This window comes from Abramis brama (assembly GCF_963993115.1).
Source record: "Abramis brama genome assembly, chromosome: 12".
NCBI lineage: Eukaryota > Metazoa > Chordata > Actinopteri > Cypriniformes > Leuciscidae > Abramis > Abramis brama.
The window spans coordinates 36,037,005-36,059,047 of record NC_139974.1 but is presented as its reverse complement, the minus strand read 5'-3'; the positions used below and the strand labels follow the sequence as shown (position 1 = coordinate 36,059,047).

The 22,043-nt window shown below is 37.1% G+C and overlaps 2 protein-coding genes across 2 annotated transcripts; both read left to right on the top strand.

Annotated features, from left to right (window-relative positions):
* Window positions 1–15,481: 15,481 nt before the first annotated feature.
* LOC311093247 (progranulin-like) lies at window positions 15,482–17,192 on the top strand. Its single transcript, XM_084130497.1, has 5 exons — window positions 15,482–15,613; window positions 15,795–15,986; window positions 16,070–16,210; window positions 16,707–16,818; window positions 16,983–17,192. Exons 2-5 carry the CDS (start codon window positions 15,795–15,797, stop codon window positions 16,994–16,996), a joined length of 459 nt encoding a protein of 152 aa, XP_083986623.1. The 5' UTR covers window positions 15,482–15,613; the 3' UTR covers window positions 16,997–17,192.
* Window positions 17,193–19,238: 2,046 nt separating this feature from the next.
* On the top strand, window positions 19,239–20,732 carry LOC311093538 (progranulin-like). Its single transcript, XM_084131013.1, has 5 exons — window positions 19,239–19,316; window positions 19,468–19,659; window positions 19,743–19,883; window positions 20,259–20,370; window positions 20,535–20,732. The coding sequence occupies exons 2-5, from the start codon at window positions 19,468–19,470 to the stop codon at window positions 20,546–20,548; spliced, it is 459 nt and encodes a 152-aa protein (XP_083987139.1). The 5' UTR covers window positions 19,239–19,316; the 3' UTR covers window positions 20,549–20,732.
* Window positions 20,733–22,043: the final 1,311 nt, after the last annotated feature.

The following is a 22,043-nucleotide window of genomic DNA, read 5'->3' as shown; positions in this document are numbered from 1 at the left end:
TCATTTTAAATCTTGAGACTTAACAGAGTTGAATCTCGATAATAGATTGCAATGATATGATTATTACTATATGAATCGTCTGACTAGAGTATTAAGACAACACCATAACTCCCTCGAGTGGGTGTCTCCCCCAGAGACAAAGGAACTTTTCCCGCTTCATATCTTTGGACGTTCATTGGTTGTTCACGCGAACAGAGGCGTCAGCCCATAGTTTCCATAAAAGACCAACTCAGGAAATCTCCGGGAGCACTTTTTACGAACCCTCTTCGTCAGCGAGAAGATCCATATGGCTCCCTTTTTGGGAGCATTCTCCGTTTTCCTTTCTCTTTAAGTCTTTTCTTTATTTTCGTCTTTCGTCTTCTCCCTACGTTCAGCGAAGCAAACGTAGCCGGCAACCTCAACTTTAAAGAGACTTGAACATCCCGCGGCCGCGCTCACCGAAGCAAGCCCTGCTTTCTTAAAGAGACACACGCACGACTCTGCGTTCTTCAGCAACAAAGAGAACCATTTGGCAAAACAATGCACTATCACAGATTCATAAGGCTTAATGGTGTTATCAGAAGGAGCTCTTTAACAAATAATGCATAGAGGTTAAATTATAAAAAGATGCTTTAGAAATATGCTACAGTGGAGACTAACAAAGATGGCGACCGCTTAGGCAGCACGGTCAAGAGCTCTGAGACTTTTCCAACTAATTAAGTCTTTCGTGTGGCCTTTAAAAGACTAAAGAGTGCCTGATATGAACATCGATGACTATTTCAAGAAAACTACTGCCAACATGCCAAAACCGAGGGGAAAGAAGACCGAAGGAAGCAGTGAAATCCACGCCAACCAAGAAATTAGCGGCGACGAAGCTAATGTTAGCTCTGGCCTTACGGCAGTGACATCTGATGCTAACACCATCATACACGCTCTTACAGCGGTCATAGACAGTAAATTAGCCGGAGTCACGGAACAGATTGAGAAATTGGAGGCGTCTGTGACACAGACGATGGATAAAAAAATAGCCGATGTAACGCAAATGATTGAAACAAGACTGGCCTCTGTCCTGGAGGCCGTCGCCGACCGAGGCACTGAGATACAGGCCCTGACTGCGAGAATGGATACCGCAAATGAGCAAATGGAAGCCATAGGCCAGACTGCAGCTGCATCCGAAGCCAAAATCTTAACTTTGGATAAACAAATCAAACAACTAAAAGAGCGCACTGACCAGCTGGAGAATCACTCCCGGAGATGTAACGTCAGAATACTGGGAATAACAGAGCGCGAAGAGGGGACGAACGCGGTAAAATACCTTGAGAGGTGGATCCCCGAGTACCTTCATCTTGATACCGCAGACGGTAGGATCATCCTGGATCGTGCACATCGCGCACTGGGCCCGATGCCGCCAATCGGACAGAGGCCACGTCCCTTCATTGTCAAATTCCACTATTACTCCGATAAAGTCCGGGTAATGGAAGCCGCACGCAGACACTACCAGAACGAGACCCCGCGTCAACAGAGGATCCTCTTCTTTAACGACTATTCAGCGGAGATCGTCCGTAAACGTAAAGCTTACGACGGTGTGAAAGCTCAACTCCGGGAATTGAAAGTGGAATACGCGTTGTTATATCCAGACATCTTGAGGGTGAACACCGACGGAGGAGGATACCGCCGCTTCTCGACCCCGGGTGAGGCAAAGGTGTATGTTCGCACTTTGGAGCTGGCGCGTGAAAATGCGTGAAACCCTCCTTCGCCAAAAAACGGCTGACAACTGGATGAAAGGTCTCTAATACGTGTTACAAGATGTTGTTAACTCATAGCACAGGGCTCTTTTAAAAGGAAGAATATGTTTCTAGACCACACGAAGTGTGTATACGTATATATATATATATATATATATATATATATTTTTTTTTTTTTTTTTTTTTTTTTTTTTTTTGGAGATAGATCTCATGTGTTGACCATAGATAGTGAAAGCAGCCATCTGCGGGTCCTTGAGCCCAACTCTGCTTTGGCACTGCCAGTTCTTTTTCGCGCAGTGCTTTGCTTTTCTTTTTTTTGTGGATGCTTTGTTCTCCTCACATTGTTTTATGTTTGTTTTCGAGCTGTTTGTAGCTCCGTTCTCCTCTCTCTCCATATAAATGTTAACCCAATGTTGACAAAGACATCACTCGCTAAGCCTAATTTAATCTTGTTTTTGTTTATTTTTATTTTTTTTCTTAATTGTTTTAAGTGAATGATGGCTAAAACGGGACATTTAAACTGCATATCACTAAATGTGAAAGGAATTAATAATCCAACCAAAAGGAAAAAAATTATAACCTATTTAAAAAAACAAAAGACAGATATTGCATTCATCCAAGAAACACATCTTACTGACATTGAGCATACAAAATTGAAACGTGACTGGATTGGTAAAGTCTATTACTCCTCGTTTTCATCAAGTGCTAGAGGTGTAGCATTGCTCATAAACAAAAATCTCAGATTTCAATTAAATACAGTACAAAAGGATACCTCAGGTAGATTTATATTAGTTGACTGTATAATTAATAGGAACAGGTTGACACTGGCATCAATATACGGCCCTAATATAGATGACCCAATTTTTTTTAATAAATTAACCATGAAACTGGCAACTGCAGAGGGTCAGTGTATTCTGGGAGGAGATTTCAATCTTGTGTTGGACCCGTCATTAGATCGCTCAGCCCCCAAGAACACTACTTTGTCGAAATCTGCAACAGCATTGTATCAAGGCATGAATGATCTTGGGTTAAAAGATGTGTGGAGACTGCAAAACCCGTGTAAAAAGGAATTCTCTTTCTACTCTAATGTTCACAATACATACTCTAGAATTGACCTGTTTTTGACCTCACATACATTACTGCCTCACATCAAAACATGTCTTTATTTGGCTGCAACTTTATCAGACCACAATGCTCTAATGATGGGGGTGTCTATGTCACAGGAAGACCCTGCCTCGCATAGATGGAGATTTAAAACATTTCTACTTAAAGATCCCGATTTTGTAAAATATATGAATGACAAGTTAGATATATATTTGGAGACTAACTTAAATACTGCTTCTCACTCAGTTGTTTGGGAAACCCTTAAGGCATATATGAGAGGTCTCATTATCTCATATTTATCCCATAAAAATAAACAAAAGAGAGACCAATTATCGCAATTAGAACATGAAATAAAAATACTTGAAATTCAGCATGCCCAAACCAAACAATCCGAAACCCTTAGTGCATTAAAACTAAAACGGACTTTGTATGACAATCTTTGCACTAGTAAAGCTGAAGCAGCCATGGCGAGAACTAAATATCATTACTATGAGTTTGGTAACAAAACTAGCAAGTTGCTCGCCTGGCAGCTAAAGCAAGAAGATACAGAAAAATACATACAATGCATCAAATCTGATGATGAACAATATTTAGAAGGCTCTAAGGACATGAACTTGGAATTCCAAAAATATTATGAAACGTTATATAAAACAGAACAGTCAACCGAAACTGAAATCAAAGACTTCCTTAATAAATTAACAATGCCTAAACTTACAGTTACAGATAGGAACCTATTAGATGAAGCGATACTAGAAGAAGAGGTTCACCGAGCGATCAAGTCCTTACAAAATAATAGAGCCCCAGGACCTGACGGGTATCCAATTGAATATTTCAAAACTTTCTTAGAAAAAATACTAACACCGCTAACAAACATGATTAGAGAAGCATTTCAAAAAGAAACACTCCCAAAAACATTGGAGTTGGCAACTATTACGCTACTTCCGAAACCTGGAAAGGATCCACAAAAGTGCAGCAATTATAGACCCCTCAGCCTCCTTAACTCTGATTATAAAATTTTATCGAAAATTATTGCACAACGCTTAGAGAAAGTAGTTCCAAAAATAATTAATACGGACCAAACGGGTTTTATCAAGAATAGACAAGGTGCAGATAATGTTAGGCGACTATTTCATATTATAGAGCACACAAAAAAACATATTTATCCTGCCGTGATCGTCTCTATGGATGCCGAGAAGGCGTTCGACAGGATAGAACCAAGTTTCCTTCTTGAGACCATGAGGGCCATGAATTTTGGTGAAAATTTTCTGTGTTTCATTAGGACCCTATTTGCCGCCCCCAGATCGCAGATCCTAACAAATGGGGTTCTGTCGGACGCCTTCTCCTTATCACGTGGCTGTCGTCAGGGCTGCCCTTCCTCTCCCGCGCTCTTCTCAATTGCAATAGAACCACTGGCTATCTCCCTACGATCAGACATATCCATCACTGGCATAAAAATTGGAACGGAAGAGCATAAACTCGCACTCTATGCAGACGATTTATTAATATTTATATCTCAACCTATTACATCATTTCCCTCGTTATTGACTAATCTTAAAAAATACAGTGCTGTATCGGGATACAAAATCAATTACTCTAAAAGTGAAGCTTTTCCAATCAACATGACAAACCATTACATAAGTCTGCTTCCAGTTCAATTTAAATGGTGTACGGAGGGCTTCAAATACCTGGGAATCACTATCTGTAGCACCTGTGACAAAATATATGAAGAAAATTACGCCTCTTTGCTTACTAAATCTAAAAAAGAGTTACTGAGATGGATGGACCTCCCCTTATCACTGATTGGCAGGATTAATACAATAAAAATGAATCTATTACCCAAATTTATTTATTTATTCCAGTGTATACCACTGAAGGTTCCAATATCCTTTTTCAAGGAATTAGACAAATCACTTACTTCCTTCCTGTGGCACAATAAAACACCGAGAGTCAAACTCCTCACATTACAGGCTCCTTATTCCAAAGGAGGCTTGAATCTCCCAAATTTTAAATTGTATTATTTGGCGGCACAACTTCGTGCTCTGTGGATGTGGTTTCACTGCAGAGCAGATGAAGTAAAATGGATGTCAATTGAACAACATGAATTACAGGATAATCTATTAACAATCGTACCATTTTTGGAATCTAAAAAGAAACTAAAAACAATCACTCAAAACCCAATAATTTCTGTTACATTCAACGCCTGGCAGCAATTACACACATTAGTTGGACAAAACATAAAATTATTGGTAAATTCTCCTCTCACAAACAATCCCAACATTCCAGCAGCCTTGGCGGATGGAATTTTACAAAACTGGGTGAGAAAAGGAGTAAAAATTGTTAGTGACCTTTACTCTAATAATGTCTTTTCAAGTTTCAGTCAATTGATAGAAATTTATGATATAGATAAACGTAACTTCTTCAAATATTTACAAATTAGAAGTTGGATCAAGAGTCAAACTAAAGATAGTTTTCCACACAGACCCGAAGAGTCTTTACTTGAAAAATGCATTTTTAATTCCAAACGCAATAGAATTAAAGGTTTAATATCTACAGTGTATAAGATCATAATTGACAACTTACCGGCTTATGCCAGATATATAAACAAAACAAGGTGGGAGTCTGATCTTGGGTGTACTTACACAGAGGAGAATTGGAACAGATTATTGGAATTGGCACAAACAAAGAGAACCATTTTGCAAGATAAGTTTATTGAACTTTTAATGTGATTTGATTCCTTGCTGTCTCTCAAGGTTACATTGCCTGTGATTTTGCCATGCTGAGATCATTTCGGTGATCTCTCTCATCCTGAACTTTAGTTTCACTTTCTCCCTTTCATCCTCTCCCTCTCTCATCTGTTATTCGTTTAGTCTTGTATTTTGTTTACGTGTCCTGTACATACATATTTACTCGTGTAAATTGTAGTATTTTGTATTCCTTAGTTCAATGTATTAGTCAAATTATTAAAATTCCATATATACTTGATTGATCCTGTCTATAATTCTCACATTACGAGTCCCTGAAATGTTTGATCTAGCTACAGGCTTTACAATTTGATTATGGTTTAGTAACCTAAATTTTATAAGGACAAAAATAATGGTTTCATGGCCAGAAGCTATTCCTTTTTGAAATTATAAGAAGTGATAACTTTATTGAGAAAGTTGGTAAGTTAATCTTATGGTCGTTTGCGGGACAAACAACGGTTCGATAATTACATTAATTTTCCATTAAGGGTTATCTCATAATCGATCTGAAATAGGATTATTGATATATGAATGATGAATTATAATTCGTTGTGATTGATTATTCATATATACAAATCGATCTATTTTCAACTTCGAATAAATTAATGTAACTGTAAGATGCAAAATATTAATCATAGTCATGATTAATTATTAAAATTCCCTATAGATCATTTGAGCTATTTGTTAATGTACAACCCAGTGTTGCTACACACAACACACTTTCATTCAAACATCTAACAGTTATAACCATTAAATGACTTACATGGGATTTAAACTTATTGAACATACACATATATTGTAGAAACACATAGGATTATGTAGTTCCATGATGTTCATCGAAACTTGTTCTGTGATGATTTTATTCTCGCTGTTGGGTCAGATGGTCAATTTCAGCACTGCACCTTTCCAGGTGGTCTTTCAGAACAGTGATTTTAGAGTTCTTGTCTTTAATGTCAGCTTTGGCTTTCTCTAGCTGATGTTCCGCAGACTGGAGTTGGTTTGCCAGGTGCTTCTGGACAGTCTTTAATTCTTGTTTGTCACGTTCAGTGACTGCAAGGGCTTCTTGGAGCTTGTCAACTTGGTTCTTTGTTTCTTGCTCCACTTTGTCAGGCACTTGAGCTTTCGCTTTGAGCTGGTCTGTGCAGTGTTGAGCGTGCATCAGCTCTTTCAGGAACTCAGTGGTCTGACGCTTGAAGTCGTCCTGGACTTTCACTTCCAGCTTGTCTATGCGGCTCTGGGCACGTGTCAGCTCCTCCTGAAGGTGGGTGATGTGCTTGTCACTTAGTTTCAGCTGGGCTGTGAAGGCATTGCTTAGGGAACAGATAATCTTGGTTAGTTCCACGTGGTTGTGGTTCTGATTCTGGCTTGAATCTTGTGTCAGGAATCTTCTCAGAATTATGATTATTATTACAAATAATAACAGTTCAATTGTCTTTGGTGTGAGGCAGTCTGTAATGCCTCTGAGACATGCGTCCACGTCGTCCCCTGGGGCAGTGGGGTTTGTCGTCCCCGACATGTTGGCACGCTGGGGTGAAGAGACTGACACAGATCTGTGTGGGGTGTAAGCCTATATGTGGTTGAACAGCTAAGTGTCGTTTAAGTGACTGTACAACAACAGTGAAGTGTTGTAATGTCTAAGTGTTGGTCTCAGTGTAGACAGGTAGGCTAGTGATGTGGACACTTCGTCACTCAACTAAGTGAGGGAAAGAGAGAAAAAGTTTAAAACAAATCTCAATTGAAAGGATTTTTCAATGGGAGAAATATTTTTTTATAAATATTTTCTATCAATGAAAAGCTGGTTTCAACTTGTGATGTGAGGACTATGTCACTCAACTGAGTAAGGGAAAAAAGAGAGAGAGGTTAAAAAAACAATTTCAATAAAAAAAAACAAGAAAGAAAATTCTTAACTAGGAGAAATATTATTTTTCTCGTAAATGCTTCCTATCACAGAGAATCTATTTTCAGAAAGGTAAACAATATTATTGTTTATGTTTACAAGGAAAAATAATACAATAATAATGCTGATACCTCTTTTCTGAGTTTGACAGGATTGACACCACACACCGTCAGTTGGACCGCTTACAGCTGGGATGCTATGAAGGCGACGGTTGCTCAACACTTGTCTCTGTTAATTGATCTAATGATTGTTTTCTTTGGGAATATTATCTTTCTCTTTCTTTAGACTCGATTGATGGTTCTCCCAGGTTTGTTCCCTACAAATTTGAAGAATGGGATGGAATAAAGCAGGACAGAACAGGAAAGATGTGTAAAGGAGGAAAGGAGGGAAGGAGATTGGATCCACAAATGGCTCTGGAGCCTTTGTCGAACTACGAGTATAGAATTGATAGTTGCCAAACAACTAAACATTCAAAAATAAAACTTTGTAAGAGAGGGTTATCTCTGATTTATTTGACACTTGTAGTGAGATACCAATGTCTCCTATTGAGGCTCAGGTGTGTTACTCCCAAGCTAGAATAATGATAAAAAAAAGGTAATAAAGATGAAAGAAAGTGATAATGATAATGGACAAAATAAGAAAAAGGGTAATTAAATAAAGAGGTAAACGAGTAAATCAAATAGAATGGTTAAGTTTATAACCGTAACAAAAAGAAAGGAGAAACGGAGGATACCACGCAATAACAATAAATGAGCAAGTATGAGTCTAACAATACTTGTAATAGGGAAAGGTGGGTGGAATAAGTTTACTTAACTTTCAAAGTTCAAAACTTATTCACCTGAAGTGATTAAATCTAAAAGAGAAATTTAGAAATTAGGGAAATTATGAAATTAGAATTATTAAAAATGAATCTAGAAATCATTAGAAATTACCTGTTTAGAAAAAAAGGAATTTCAATGTTAATTTAATATTTCTTTTTTTAAATCAAATTTGAATTTGACAATAATCATAAACCAGTATTTTCTTTTTCAAGTAAAATGCAGGTAAACGGAATTAATAATTGCGAATCTAAATTTTCCTTTTCACGGAAAATATGGGTAATTAAAATATTAGACAGGTAAAAAAAGAAAGAAGAAAAGACCAACAGGTGTAAAAGTCAAGGTGTTTAAATGGTTAAATCACTTTAACGTTGTTCAAACAGACACTGTATTTAACCACTGATGTTAATACTAATGACAAACGTAAATAATGCTTAAGGCTTTAGCATATAGGCCTCAATGTAAACAACTGCCCAGGTTAGCTTAGCCTAGCCACCAAAGGGTTTGTTTACACTGTGGCGTTGGTCAGAGTTCACCCGGAAGCGTTGGTTAAGACTTCCGTGTCACGATTGTAACTATGGCGACAAAACAATGCTAGTGGGCAAACATGTGAATTGCAGTTTGTAAACAGATACTTTTTCAATTAATGATTGATCATCAATCATTCATGTTACATGAAATGTCGGCGCATTTCAACAATGTTCAAAGAATATGCACGTACAGTCGATCATATCATGTGAAATGTCGGCGCATTTCAAAAATACAAATACACCACTTGTAGCTGTTTTACGACGTGGGGCTTCACTCAGTTTGTTAGGAGTGAGATTAACTTTAAAGGACAGCTTTGCACTGTAATAGATGGAACAATAGCGATCTCGGCGGATCGTCTCTGTGCAATGTTTATCTGAGCACACAAAAACAACAGGGTTCTTCACTGTTGGTTAAGTTTCACCGTCAAGCTTTACTTGAACACAACTTTAAATAACTCCTATTCAATTACACTCGGACATACGCAGTTTTTACACGAGAATTAATTGAACAGACACAGATAAGCTTATAGTTTATCACGGGGATTGTAGTGGGACACGCACTGACAACCTAAGAAAAAAACTAAATGAGGAGAATATTCGTCCTAGCAGTGGAACTCGCACTGCCAGTCAGACAAATATATATACTTCTATGATGTTTATCACGGATCGCCGTGGAACACGCACGGTGAATCAGATAAATAACGTTAGAAACACGCTCATCGCTCTGTGAGGAGAATATTCGTTCTTGTATGGTTATTTTAATTACTGCAGTATAATTTCGTTAAGCTCTCTGGCTGATACACACACACATATAGCTTTGAAAGACGCTGGAACACGCAGACGTCAGTAAGCTATACTCAAAGTATTTCAGAAATTGAGGGACACGCTCAATTCTTACCTTATCGTTGTGTGAGATTTTATATCTTGGGTTATTTTACTGCAGTTTAAAATAAAAATAAAAATAGGGAGGCAGACTAGACTAGAGTAGACAGCTCGAGCAGCAGGCAGCATTCAAACAGAGCGCACGCATACGTCACACACAGACTCTCAGAGGTTTGGATCCCTCATCGGCATAATATGAAGAGATAAATTACTTGGTAATATGCTTACAATTTAGGTTAAACTGCCCGCATTCTCCACCAATTAAATGTAGCGTTTATACGCCCACGTATAAATATAATTAATTATTATTCATAATGGATTATGATCAATAATTAATATGTTAATTATTTTCAGAATTTACTGTAGCAGAATCAATAGTATGATCATTTTATCAGTTCATCCAATGAACAGAAAGCATAAACAATTATTAACTCTAGGAAATATAATATCTTCCTGGCCAAGAAAGAATAATCCCCAGCTAACAATAAATTAAGAAATAATCACGGGTAAAAGCATCGGTAACTTAGATCGAAGTTCAAGACAATAAATTTGTAAGCACATACACAAGTAATCTCTTTTCAAATACAAACAATAGGCTACTTTATTGATTATATACTAACACATAAAGCTAATATCTAGCACAAACACACGCACACGCATACACATGCATTCATACAAGTTGCCGAAAGAAAGAAAGAAAGAAAGAAAGAAAGAAAGAAAGAGAGAAAGAAAATTAGAAAGAGTTTGGAAAGAATGAGTTTAAGAGTGAGATGATGAAATCTCAAGATTCTATGCACTTATAAGACATAACCTGGAACGAACCATCAATCATTAATTAACCCTTCTATCGTTTCTTAGACAGGTTATTAAATTTATATCAATACACCAGTTCAGCTTTTAGTCTGGAGGTTACTTGCTTGTCTTTGGCGTTCCTTTTTTCTCTTGGGATTCCCTTTCGGCGTAAAAGGGGTTTCCCGAGTTCGTTCGTTGGCTGGTCTCCTCGTGCCTGGTCTCCACGTGGTGTACTGGCGGGTTGATGGAAGTCTTTGTTTGAAGCTGGCTTTGCAGAAGAAATGTGGACCGAAACTTTGCCGCAAAACTTAACTTAGAACCGAGACTCACAACGGAAAATAAAGGAAAACTTAGAAAAGAAAAGAAAATTGAGACGAGAGTAGTAAGATGGCTTGAATAAAGCTGTTGAACCCGTTCTTCTGATCTTAATTTGGGTTCTTTGTCTTTGCGGTCTACATGGTTACTATAACCATCGCCTGCCGTCTCCGTCTTTGTTCTGCCTTGTTGAGAGCTCTTCTAAAAATTTTGTTTGGGTCTTAAGATTTTAAACTCAAAGTTCGTCCAACCTCCAGGATGAGCTCTGGCCAATTAGACACTGGCTAAATTTAGGAGGTGGCGTTCTTTTCAGTTCTGATCGGAAATCATGCGCATCTGTGCTCTCCTTACTAACAGAGAAAACAGAGGCCACAGTTTAGACATTGTCAGTATTATAAGAATACGAAACATTTTACACAGATTTCAATCAAGCCATCTTTTGAATCAAGAGCATACGATCCTACTGATATGAAACACAACACACTTTCATTCAAACATCTAACAGTTATAACCATTAAATGACTTACATGGGATTTAAACTTATTGAACATACACATATATTGTAGAAACACATAGGATTATGTAGTTCCATGATGTTCATCGAAACTTGTTCTGTGATGATTTTATTTATTTTGATATGTAAAGTGTGTTGGTGTGTAAAGTTTATGGGGTTTAAGAAATCCCGATCTGAGGTCATGTATAGTTCCTGCTGACGTCTGTTTTGTTCATCTCCTTGGTCCTTAAGAAAGACGGGGTCTGTTAGTCGCAGGGGTCACGTGACCTCTTGTTAGGGCCCTGGGCCTGGTTTCCCGATAACGCTCACTCTTAGCGCGCTAAGAAAGCTCGAAAGATATATCTTACCAAAGTTGTTTATGTTCCTAAGTGTGTTCCCCGAACCATACCTTAGGAAGCTGCTTAAGATATACCTTCTTACGTGCGACGTTACCCGGCGCTGTCCGTGGCGATGGTGCTGAATTGTTTGATATCGATGGCTCGAGAATCAATTATTCTCTCGTGCAGGGGCTGTTTATGTGAGAAAGCGGTGATCTTTATAAATGAAGCACTTCAGAAATAGTTGAAATTGCTATTTATTATGATTATTGGATATTATAAAAAATAATCCAAACTATAATAGCCTATAATAGCCTAGCCTACATATTTTAAAATTGTAACATATATTGCTGCCACAATAACCTTTTCAAAAATGTACGTGCCTTCTTCTCTTTCCCATTTTTGTTCGCTGAGGTGGAGCTGCGATGAAATATTGTTCTTGTAAATACTTTCCAGCATTTCAGTAATAAAAGTTTACATCTTGCGTACGGTGCTCGGCAGTGATCAAAAAGGATTTAAACCGTGAATTTTGAATCTCTTGTAAACTCAGAGATGTTGATTCAGACGGCAATTAAATTACCACATGACCTGTTTGTCAAAAAACAGTAGGTATTAATTTGGCCAGGGATTTTTACGCGGGTTGGGTGAGAAAAAACACTGATATTATGGATTCGGACGGCACTAAAATCACCGACTTACCCCTGTAAATGTTTAAAATACCGGACGAGCCCATGAGAAACAATATTAGCGTCCGAATAGGACTTAACTGACAGTAGCCTATGCTTTCACTGGCCTTTAAAAGCGCTTTTTAATTAAATTAATAATATTGTATAATAATATAATTAAAAATCTAACAACAATCAGTGTAATGACAATTTTATTCTTTGCATGAAAACACTTGAATTAGCCTAATTGAATACTGTCTGGGTGTATTATAACTTCAGAATTATATTCATATAGACCTGCAACAGTGATAAGGTAAAGCTAAGAGTGGTCCAGACCAACCTTACGAAAGTGTGACTTACAGAAGATATACTTAGCGAACGAACGTTTCGGGAATCGTGCCATAAGGTTAAGAGAGAGGTTAAGGAATAGGTTAAGAACTACTTAGAGATAAGAACGCTTTGGGAAACCGGGCCCTGAGCAGTACCATCTTCTGAACCGATCCGTCTTGCAAAACTATCAAACGTTGACAACGTTCTTCCTTAAAGTTAACCAAAAAAATGATCACTGTGAATGATTCATGGCTCTGGGTTGGGTAATTTGAATCTGGAATGTGAGGACTCTTGTGTGAGACCTTGGTCTCTGTCTTTCTCTTAACCAATCAGTATTTTGACAACAAAGCTAGCATTGACCAGTTATTTCGTTAGTGCTGGGGGTCAGTTTTAAATAGTCAGACCGGTGATGCCTGGACCCCATGACAAGATTGATGAGGATACGAAGTCCTGACCAAATCTTCCTCTTTGTTCGGCAGGAAGTGGAAAGTTTTAATTAATTTTCTGGAAGAAGATTAGTTGGTGGTTGGTTCCTTCTCATTGTCGCTACAATTTACATAAATGAATAATCATTTGAAGCATGCTGTATGTTTTATACACCGCGAAAACATGTATTTGACCGAAATTCCTTAAATCTATAGCGCAGTGGATGTTTGTCAACAAAAACATTTTATTCAAAATTAGGCTAAAGGTCTTTACATTTTGGCTTTAATAAGATTTCCCCCCAAAAAAGGCAAGAATAAACCTGGTGTCCCCCATGATCTGCTTCGATGTTGAAGCAATATAATTGATACCTGATTCAAGCTTTAATTTCCCTTTATTTGGATTTATAAATGAAGATTAAAAATAGGGTAAAAAAAAATCTGTACTGTGCAGTTGGGTCCTATATATCCTCAACTGTAAATCAGGTTACGTGACAGGCTGACAACCTCAAAACAGTAACCATGGATACAAACAGTTAAAAGTATCATATTTCCTTGTATGGAGGTTAAAAAAAATTCATGCACAATTTGCATTAAAAGACTGAAGTGAAAGTGTAGGCAGTGTGGTTTTGAAATGTTTATGCTCCAAATGTTACATAATCAGTAAATGGGAACCTCAACTTATTATGTCTGGTTTGCAAATGTTGTATCAAAGCTGGAAGATAATTTAGAAATCTTTGTAATGCAATTTCCTCCTCCCCCCTGACATAAAGACAAAATGAAGCTTATTCAATCAAAATTCCATTACCAGAACATTTTAATCAGACCAGGAATCTTGTGATACAATTCTCATATAACAATTAATATTTGAATCTCAAAAGATGTTTTCGAGGCATGAGATTTTGATTATTTTCAGGTACCCGTGACAGAACTACACTGCAAGAAATGTTTTTCGATGTTGTAAATAAAAAAAGATTGTTTGAGTATACGCTTTACGAGTAAATACTATTTCAGTGTTTCTACTTCCAAATTTGTTTCCAACATGTGTTACTGTTTTTTTTATTGTTTGTGAAATTTACTAGCAATTACAATATATATATATATATATATATATATATATTGTAATTGCTAGTAAATTTCAGTATATATATATATATATATATATATTATGAGTTGAGTTATGACTTGAAAACAAAGTCCACTAGATAGTGCGTACGCACCGAATGCCAAATGTGTATACTTTGAAAGGCTTGTGCACTCAACTGTGTGCAAGACTGAGCGGAACGTGGAAAATGAAGTAAACTCAGGCCTTAACCTTTAGAGGACCAGGTGTTGGGCTGAAAACTGGATCAGAATCAGGTAAATCTGAAGCCTGAAGGACGTGTGACTCAAGCCACATACAAGGTTATCCTGGAAGAAAGCTTGCTTCCTTCTGTTCTGACAAGAGCAGACGGCTCGAAGGATTGGTTTTCCCGCAGGACAACGCTTCATGCCACACAGCCAGGACAATCTAAGACCACCAGATCAAGACCCTGTCATGACCAGCCCAAACTCCAGACCTGAACCCCATTAAAAACCTCTGGAATGTGATCAAGAGGAAGTCTTCAAGCAAAGCCAAACTGCTTGAATTTTGGTCACAAGCCATCAAAGAAAGCAAAGCTGCTTTAAATTCTTATAAATAATGTCACCCAACATCAATGTGAAAGACTGATAGGGAGAATGATGGGAAATCAGGGTTATTCCACAAAATACTGATTGTTGAACTGATTTTTTTATTTTATTTAATACTTTTCTTCAACAAGGACACATTAAATTGATCAAAAGTGAAAGTAGAATGATCAGAATGATTTCTGAAGGATCATGTGACACTGAAGATTAGAATAAAATTCAGCTTTGCATCACAGGAATAAATTATATTTTAAAATATATTAAAATCAGTTTTGTCTCTCTGAGTGATTGATATGGTAATGGATATGACAATACTGTATGTTTGGTCTTGGCGGAATAGATCTGCTACGCTGCTGTTGCTGCAGAGCAAGTATGGGACTTGCTACTGCCAATACACACGACACGCTGCTGTGAGAGAGTAAGACATACTGTTGCTGTACAATAGCATTCATGAATTAACCGTAGCAGATCTATACAGGTGGAGCTGGGGAAGGTGGAGGGTTTCTGAAGCGCTGCACCATCTAAAGTTTCATGCCAGAACTATTTATTAAATATTAATAATATAATTTTTTAAGTGATTAATTAAAATAATTAATTACAATTTTAGTTTTAAAAAGTATATGTTTGGATGAGAGGAAGTGGTCCTCTCAATACCTCGGTCTTACTCTCATTCCCATTCTTTTATATTGAAGCCTGTTCATACAAGGACTTCTGTATGTTTAAAAACTCAAAGCGTCGTCTACACTTCTGGTTACATTTTTACTGAACAAACTTCCTGTTTTTACAGTGGGAGGGGCCGTGTATATATATATATATATAAGAGATACAGTCAGAACATCACAGGACAGCACAGACAGCAGCAAAGCACAATCCACAGAGAAGAGACCCGGCAAGGTAAATGTTTTTATTCTCAATATCAATCAATCTATTATTGACTTTAGAGCATGTCACATTATCATTAATATCACATGTTAGAGCAGATGGATAAAGTTCTAAAAAAGTTACACAATTTCTAGAAAAAGCAGAAACAGAGAAAATAATTTCATTATTATATATTTTGATGTGCTATTTTCAGATGGTTCCAGTGTTGATGTTCCTCATGGCAGCTCTTGTAGCTGCAGAGCCGCTGATGGATCTCTCAGACCCAGTAGAGTCTGATAGTGAGTCTGTCTCTGTGGTGCACTGTGATGCTTCTACTGTGTGTCCTGATGGAACAACGTGTTGTCGGAGTCCTTATGGACAATGGTTCTGCTGTCCGTTCTCAATGGTAAATCACAGTAAACTGTGTAACTTTTTTATAGTCTATTAAGTTTAAGGTTTAACCTTTGTTTGTTCTGCCCACTCCTTCAGGGTCAGTGCTGTAGAGATGGAGTTCATTGCTGCCGTCACGGTTATCACTGCGATTCCACATCGACTCAGTGTTTGAGGGGGTGGTTGAGACTTGAGTCTTCTTCTCCTCAGCCGGCCTACAAAGCGATCCAGAAAACTCAGGTATGTCAGTACTCTGCCTATATGACTGCAAAGTAAAGCAACCTATGCAACCAGTAAAGCAACCTGTCATGTTACAACGACCTACATACTTGACAATCTTTACAGACCATGTCATATGACTTTCAATCACCATTTCCGGCAGTTATAAAACATGGCTGAACATTTTCAAGCTGCGAACAATAAACAGTGATCAATAAAATGACATAAGATTTTTGACACAAATTAAATAAATATTTAGGGTTCAAAAAACATATATGTTCTCAATTGTCATAAATAGTCATTTAAATTTCTCTGTCTGTTAAAATAAACAATAGGGCAGTGAATTCTCAGTGGTTTAAAAGCAGAAATGTGCTTTAGTTCATTATATTATGTTCTAACTTCTATGGTATTTATTTGAGCTGTAAAAATTTAAATGGTTCTTTTAGAGATTTTTCTAAGAAGGTGAGTTTCTGGTTATGTGTTTACTAACATAATTCCTGTGAATGGAAATGAGCAGGCTCTCGAAAGGCAGACCCAGACTGAGACTGTTCATTGTGAAGGAAACATCTACTGCCCAGCTGAGAAGTTCTGCTGCAAGACAGCATCTGGCCAGTGGGGGTGCTGCAGCGGTAAAACTAACTCCATCTTGCTCTATTAATCATGCTTAATCATCAAGCCAAAATAAATGTGGTTGAATTATAGATTTAATATAACCTGTAAATACAATAAAAACTCATGCAATGTAGAGTTTTGTGTCTGCTCATATCATAAGTTGTATTTCTATATTTTTTAGGGATGGTGTTGTAAGTACAAACCCCCGTGAACCTCTTGTCAAAGAATGGCAAAGTGCAAGAGGCTTTCAAACTTCACTGTTACTCTTGAGAGAATAGATTAATCCTACATCCAAGCTGAATTATTTTAATTTTTTTATTCCAAATAAAAATTGATTGAATTGCAATAAAATTGCATTGCACTTTTAATAAAAGATTTTGTTTCTGAGAAAGTGTTTATTTTATTTCTCCATCCATTCCTGGTATTTTGTTCACGAGTCAATAAGTGTTTATGAATTAATCTTTTAAAGTCCCCCCTGTGGTGAAAATCAAGTTTTTAATGTTGTTTATATGTCTATGTGGTGTTTTAACATGCTTTAAGACAAACCTGTAAATTATGACAGAATTTTAATTTTTGGGTGAACTATCCCTTTAAGAATAGCCATTTTCCACAACTTTAAGCGACTTAAGCAAGTTCGTAACAAAAAAGGTGATTTAACCAATCGACATTTATGAATAAAGAATTTACCCTTCAAGATAATGAAATTTACAAAATTGTCTCGATGCTGATGATATGGGATCCTCACGTGTGTCACCCGTCATCACTACATTGCTCCTTCTGCGTTTCTATAGCAACATCTAAGGCTGCGTTCACACTGCAGGGCTTAATGCTCAATTCCGATTTTTTGAAAAAATTCGATTTTTTTGCAAGGCCGTTCACATTTCCAAATAAATGCGACCTTTTGTGATCTCCTGTGTGAACGTGAAATGACCCAGAAGTGACCCGCATGCGCAGAAGAGTACTCAACGGTCAACGACGTCACTTGTTGTTTGCGGAAGTAGCTAAACTTCAACTAACTGATTTGTCCTGCAGCATTTGATTTTCAAGTTTTCATCCCTGTTCAAACTTGTATTTCAGCATAGATCACTGCAAAGAATGGTTCTCTTAACGTGACAGTTGTGTAAATAAAACTATTTCCTCATCCTTGTAATGTTATGGTGATTTTTAAGGTTTTGCCTTGAAACAACACTGATTGTAACGTTGGTTGACGTGATTTTGCAAAGAAAGACATGTTCCAACAGCTTTTGTTGATCTTGGAACAACAATCCTGTCCGAAAACATAGTTCTACCCCTAAATCTAACCTTTCCTATAACTTATCCCTAAAATCATAGGGAAATTATAGGGTTTAAGGTTCATAAAACTGAAAGCACCCAACCTTGTTTAAAGGACAAGTTCGGTATTTTGAAATAGAACGGTTAAGATTAAAATTTGGACACATGCTGCTGTCCCGGGAATTTTAGGTTTCTTTCGCTTTTGGAAGAGAAGCGAAAGCGAAAGAAACCTAAAATTCTCGGGACAGCAGCATGTGTCCAAATTTTAATCTTAACCGTTCTATTTCATCAGAAACGATCTGTAAACAGGGCTTTAAGTGTAAAATACCGAACTTGTCCTTTAAGCCTAAACTTGACATTAACTGTCCCCAAACCTATCCCTCAAATCTGATTTATTTATTAGAAGGTCGTTCCAGGAACACAGATGTTGACCCAGGAACTCGTTTTACTTGATGAAATCACGTTCACCTTGTTGCAGAACTGGACCAACCAGTCAGATCTCAGGAACAAGTTTACATTTTCAAATTGTTTCAGTTTGCCCGTTGTTGTACAATGATGCCTTGAGGCAACAAAAGTTTAATAAATAAATACATTTATAAATAATGAAAATGTTTATTGATATTGTTATCATGTCCAATTTTAAGCACGAAAAACACCTTCGTCATTAATACTATATTGCTTGGTTTAAATGGTGTGTAAAGATATTGAGTATGTTTCTCATTTCATTTGATATATGGTATTCCACAATTGAGGTGCTCTTACAGAAAAACGTTTAACCATTTAGTTTAACCATACTTTTTATTTAATTGAACTTTAACAAAACAAGCAAACAGTCAAAGTATGGTCAGAACTACAATTTTTACATATAAAGAAAAACATACAGGGGGTAGGCTAATCTTTTAGCCTAACTTAATTTAAATATGTTCAAGGACTCAAATATAGAAATAGTTTTATTTTCTTTCTTCTTATTAGAATGAAAATAGTATTGATATATATTTGAATCTCTTTTTCAAAAACAAAGGTTTGGTTTAACTGTATTTACATGTACAATATGAAATTTAGCAAATATATTATATTGATAATATATTATTATTTTCTTTTCTTTTCTTTATTCTTGTAAATTTCCTGGTTAAATTTTACATTTTAAATGGGAGGAGCCGTGTGTATATCTATATAAGAGACACAGTCAGAACATCACAGCACAGACAGCAAAACACAATCCTCAAAGAAGAGACCCAGCAAGGTAAATGTTCTTATTCTCACTGTCAATCAATCTATTATTGACTTTAGACTTTGTCACGTATCAAATGTTAGAACAGATGGAAGTTCCAAAACATTTTTTCAATAATTTAAAAAAAAAAAAAAATTATAATATTTTGATGTGCTATTTTCAGATGGTTCCAGTGTTGATGTTCCTCATGGCAGCTCTTGTAGCTGCAGAGCCGCTGATGGATCTCTCAGACCCAGAAGAGTCTGATAGTGAGTCTGTCTCTGTGGTGTATTGTGATGCTTATACTGTGTGTCCTGATGGAACAACGTGTTGTCGGAGTCCTTATGGACAATGGTTCTGCTGTCCGTTCTCAATGGTAAATCACAGTAAACTGTGTAACTTTTTTATAGTCTATTAAGTTTAAGGTTTAACCTTTGTTTGTTCTGCCCACTCCTTCAGGGTCAGTGCTGTAGAGATGGAGTTCATTGCTGCCGTCACGGTTATCACTGCGATTCCACATCGACTCAGTGTTTGAGGGGGTGGTTGAGACTTGAGTCTTCTTCTCCTCAGCCGGCCTACAAAGCGATCCAGAAAACTCAGGTATGTCAGTACTCTGCCTATATGACTGCAAAGTAAAGCAACCTATGCAACCAGTAAAGCAACCTGTCATGTTACAATGACCTACATACTTGACAATCTTTACAGACCATGTCATATGACTTTCAATCACCATTTCCGGCAGTTATAAAACATGTTTAAAACAAATTTCTCTGTGTGTTAAAATAAACAATAGGGCAGTGAATTCTCAGTGGTTTAAAAGCAGAAATGTGCTTTAGTTCATTATATTATGTTCTAACTTCTATTGTATTTATTTGAGCTGTAAAAATTGAAATGGTTCTTTTAGAGATTTTTCTAAGAAGGTGAGTTTCTGGTTATGTGTTTACTAACATAATTCCTGTGAATGGAAATGAGCAGGCTCTCGAAAGGCAGACCCAGACTGAGACTGTTCATTGTGAAGGAAACATCTACTGCCCAGCTGAGAAGTTCTGCTGCAAGACAGCATCTGGCCAGTGGGGGTGCTGCAGCGGTAAAACTAACTCCATCTTGCTCTATTAATCATGCTTAATCATCAAGCCAAAATAAATGTGGTTGAATTATAGATTTAATATAACCTATAAATATAATAAAAACTCATGCAATGTAGAGTTTTGTGTCTGCTCATATCATAAGTTGTATTTCTATATTTTTTAGGGATGGTGTTGTAAGTACAAACCCCCGTGAACCTCTTGTCAAAGAATGGCAAAGTGCAAGAGGCTTACAAACTTCTGTTACTCTTGAGAGAATAGATTAATCCTACATCCAAGCTGAATTATTTTAATTTTTTTATTCCAAATAAAAATTGATTGAATTGCAATAAAATTGCATTGCACTTTTAATAAAAGATTTTGTTTCTGAGAAAGTGTTTATTTTATTTTTATTTTATTTCTCCATCCATTCCTGGTATTTTGTTCACGAGTCAATAAGTGTTTATGAATGAATCTTTTAAAGTCCCCCCTGTGGTGAAAATCAAGATTTTAATGTTGTTTATATGTCTATGTGGTGTTTTAACATGCTTTAAGACAAACCTGTAAATTATGACAGAATTTTAATTTTTGGGTGAACTATCCCTTTAAGAATAGCCATTTTCCACAACTTTAAGCGACTTCATTACAAGAGCAAGTTCGTAACAAAAAAGGTGATTTAACCAATCGAAATTTATGAATAAAGAATTTACCCTTCAAGATAAAGAAATTTACAAAATTGTCTCGATGCTGAACGTGAAATGACCCAGAAGTGACCCGCATGCGCAGAAGAGTACTCAACGGTCAACGACGTCAATTGTTGTTTGCGGAAGTAGCTAAACTTCAACTAACAGCGACCGTTACACAAGAGCCAGACAGCAGCCACTGACCTATCTAATATCAGCACAAAGTTAACATAACGTTAGTCATATATAATGATGGTGGCCGTGGGTGGTGGTGGCTTTTATTTATTTTTTTAATTAACGGGCTCGTCGAGGTCGACCCGTTCGGCAGATTTACCTCAGCTCGACGAATATGCAGTCCGTTTTCAAACCGACGACTACTTCAACGCAGAATTATGACGTTTTTCGCGTATCAATGACGTGCGGGTCGGATACATGCGACCTGGCCATTCAGACTGAAGTCGCATTTCAAAAGATCGGATATGTGTCGGATTTGGGACCACATGCCTGGGTCGCATTTGAAAAGATCGGATCTGTGTCGTTCAGACTGTCATGAAAAGATCCAGGGTTCGTACGGGTGCTTGAAATCCTTGAAAGTGCTTGAATTTTGATGATGTGCTTTCAAGGTTTGAAAAGTGCTTGAATTTTGGATAAAATGCTTGAAAATGCTTGAATTTGTAACTGTATTTCTTTCACAAGAAATATCTTTCTGACGAAATAGTTCTTTATTAAACGGAGAAAAAAATGTAGCCCTTCAGAATCAGATACATATTGATTTGCGTTACGATGGCCAGAGCAAAAGTAGGCGGAGTTTTCATTTTGATTTCCGCGGTTGTTTGGATGCACCGTTTTTATTGGCCACGCAGTAGCAACAGTTGAACTATTTTAAACTTTGACCGCGGCGTGCGCGCGAGCTCGCTGAACTCCGCTTTGGTCCGAGTCGCGCGGCGCAAGCCATTGAAATATATCGGTTTCATTTCATAGCGCAGCGCGGTCCGCGTCCTATCTGAAAGGGC

Bases quoted from the DNA above. Each gene is read 5' to 3' on its own strand.
- LOC311093538 (XM_084131013.1), top strand. From the start codon at position 19,468: ATGGTTCCAGTGTTGATGTTCCTCATGGCAGCTCTTGTAGCTGCAGAG. The intron at 19,660-19,742 runs GTAAATCACAGT...CCACTCCTTCAG, and splicing joins TCTGCTGTCCGTTCTCAATG to GGTCAGTGCTGTAGAGATGG. The intron at 19,884-20,258 runs GTATGTCAGTAC...GGAAATGAGCAG, and splicing joins AAGCGATCCAGAAAACTCAG to GCTCTCGAAAGGCAGACCCA.
- LOC311093247 (XM_084130497.1), top strand. From the start codon at position 15,795: ATGGTTCCAGTGTTGATGTTCCTCATGGCAGCTCTTGTAGCTGCAGAG. The intron at 15,987-16,069 runs GTAAATCACAGT...CCACTCCTTCAG, and splicing joins TCTGCTGTCCGTTCTCAATG to GGTCAGTGCTGTAGAGATGG. The intron at 16,211-16,706 runs GTATGTCAGTAC...GGAAATGAGCAG, and splicing joins AAGCGATCCAGAAAACTCAG to GCTCTCGAAAGGCAGACCCA.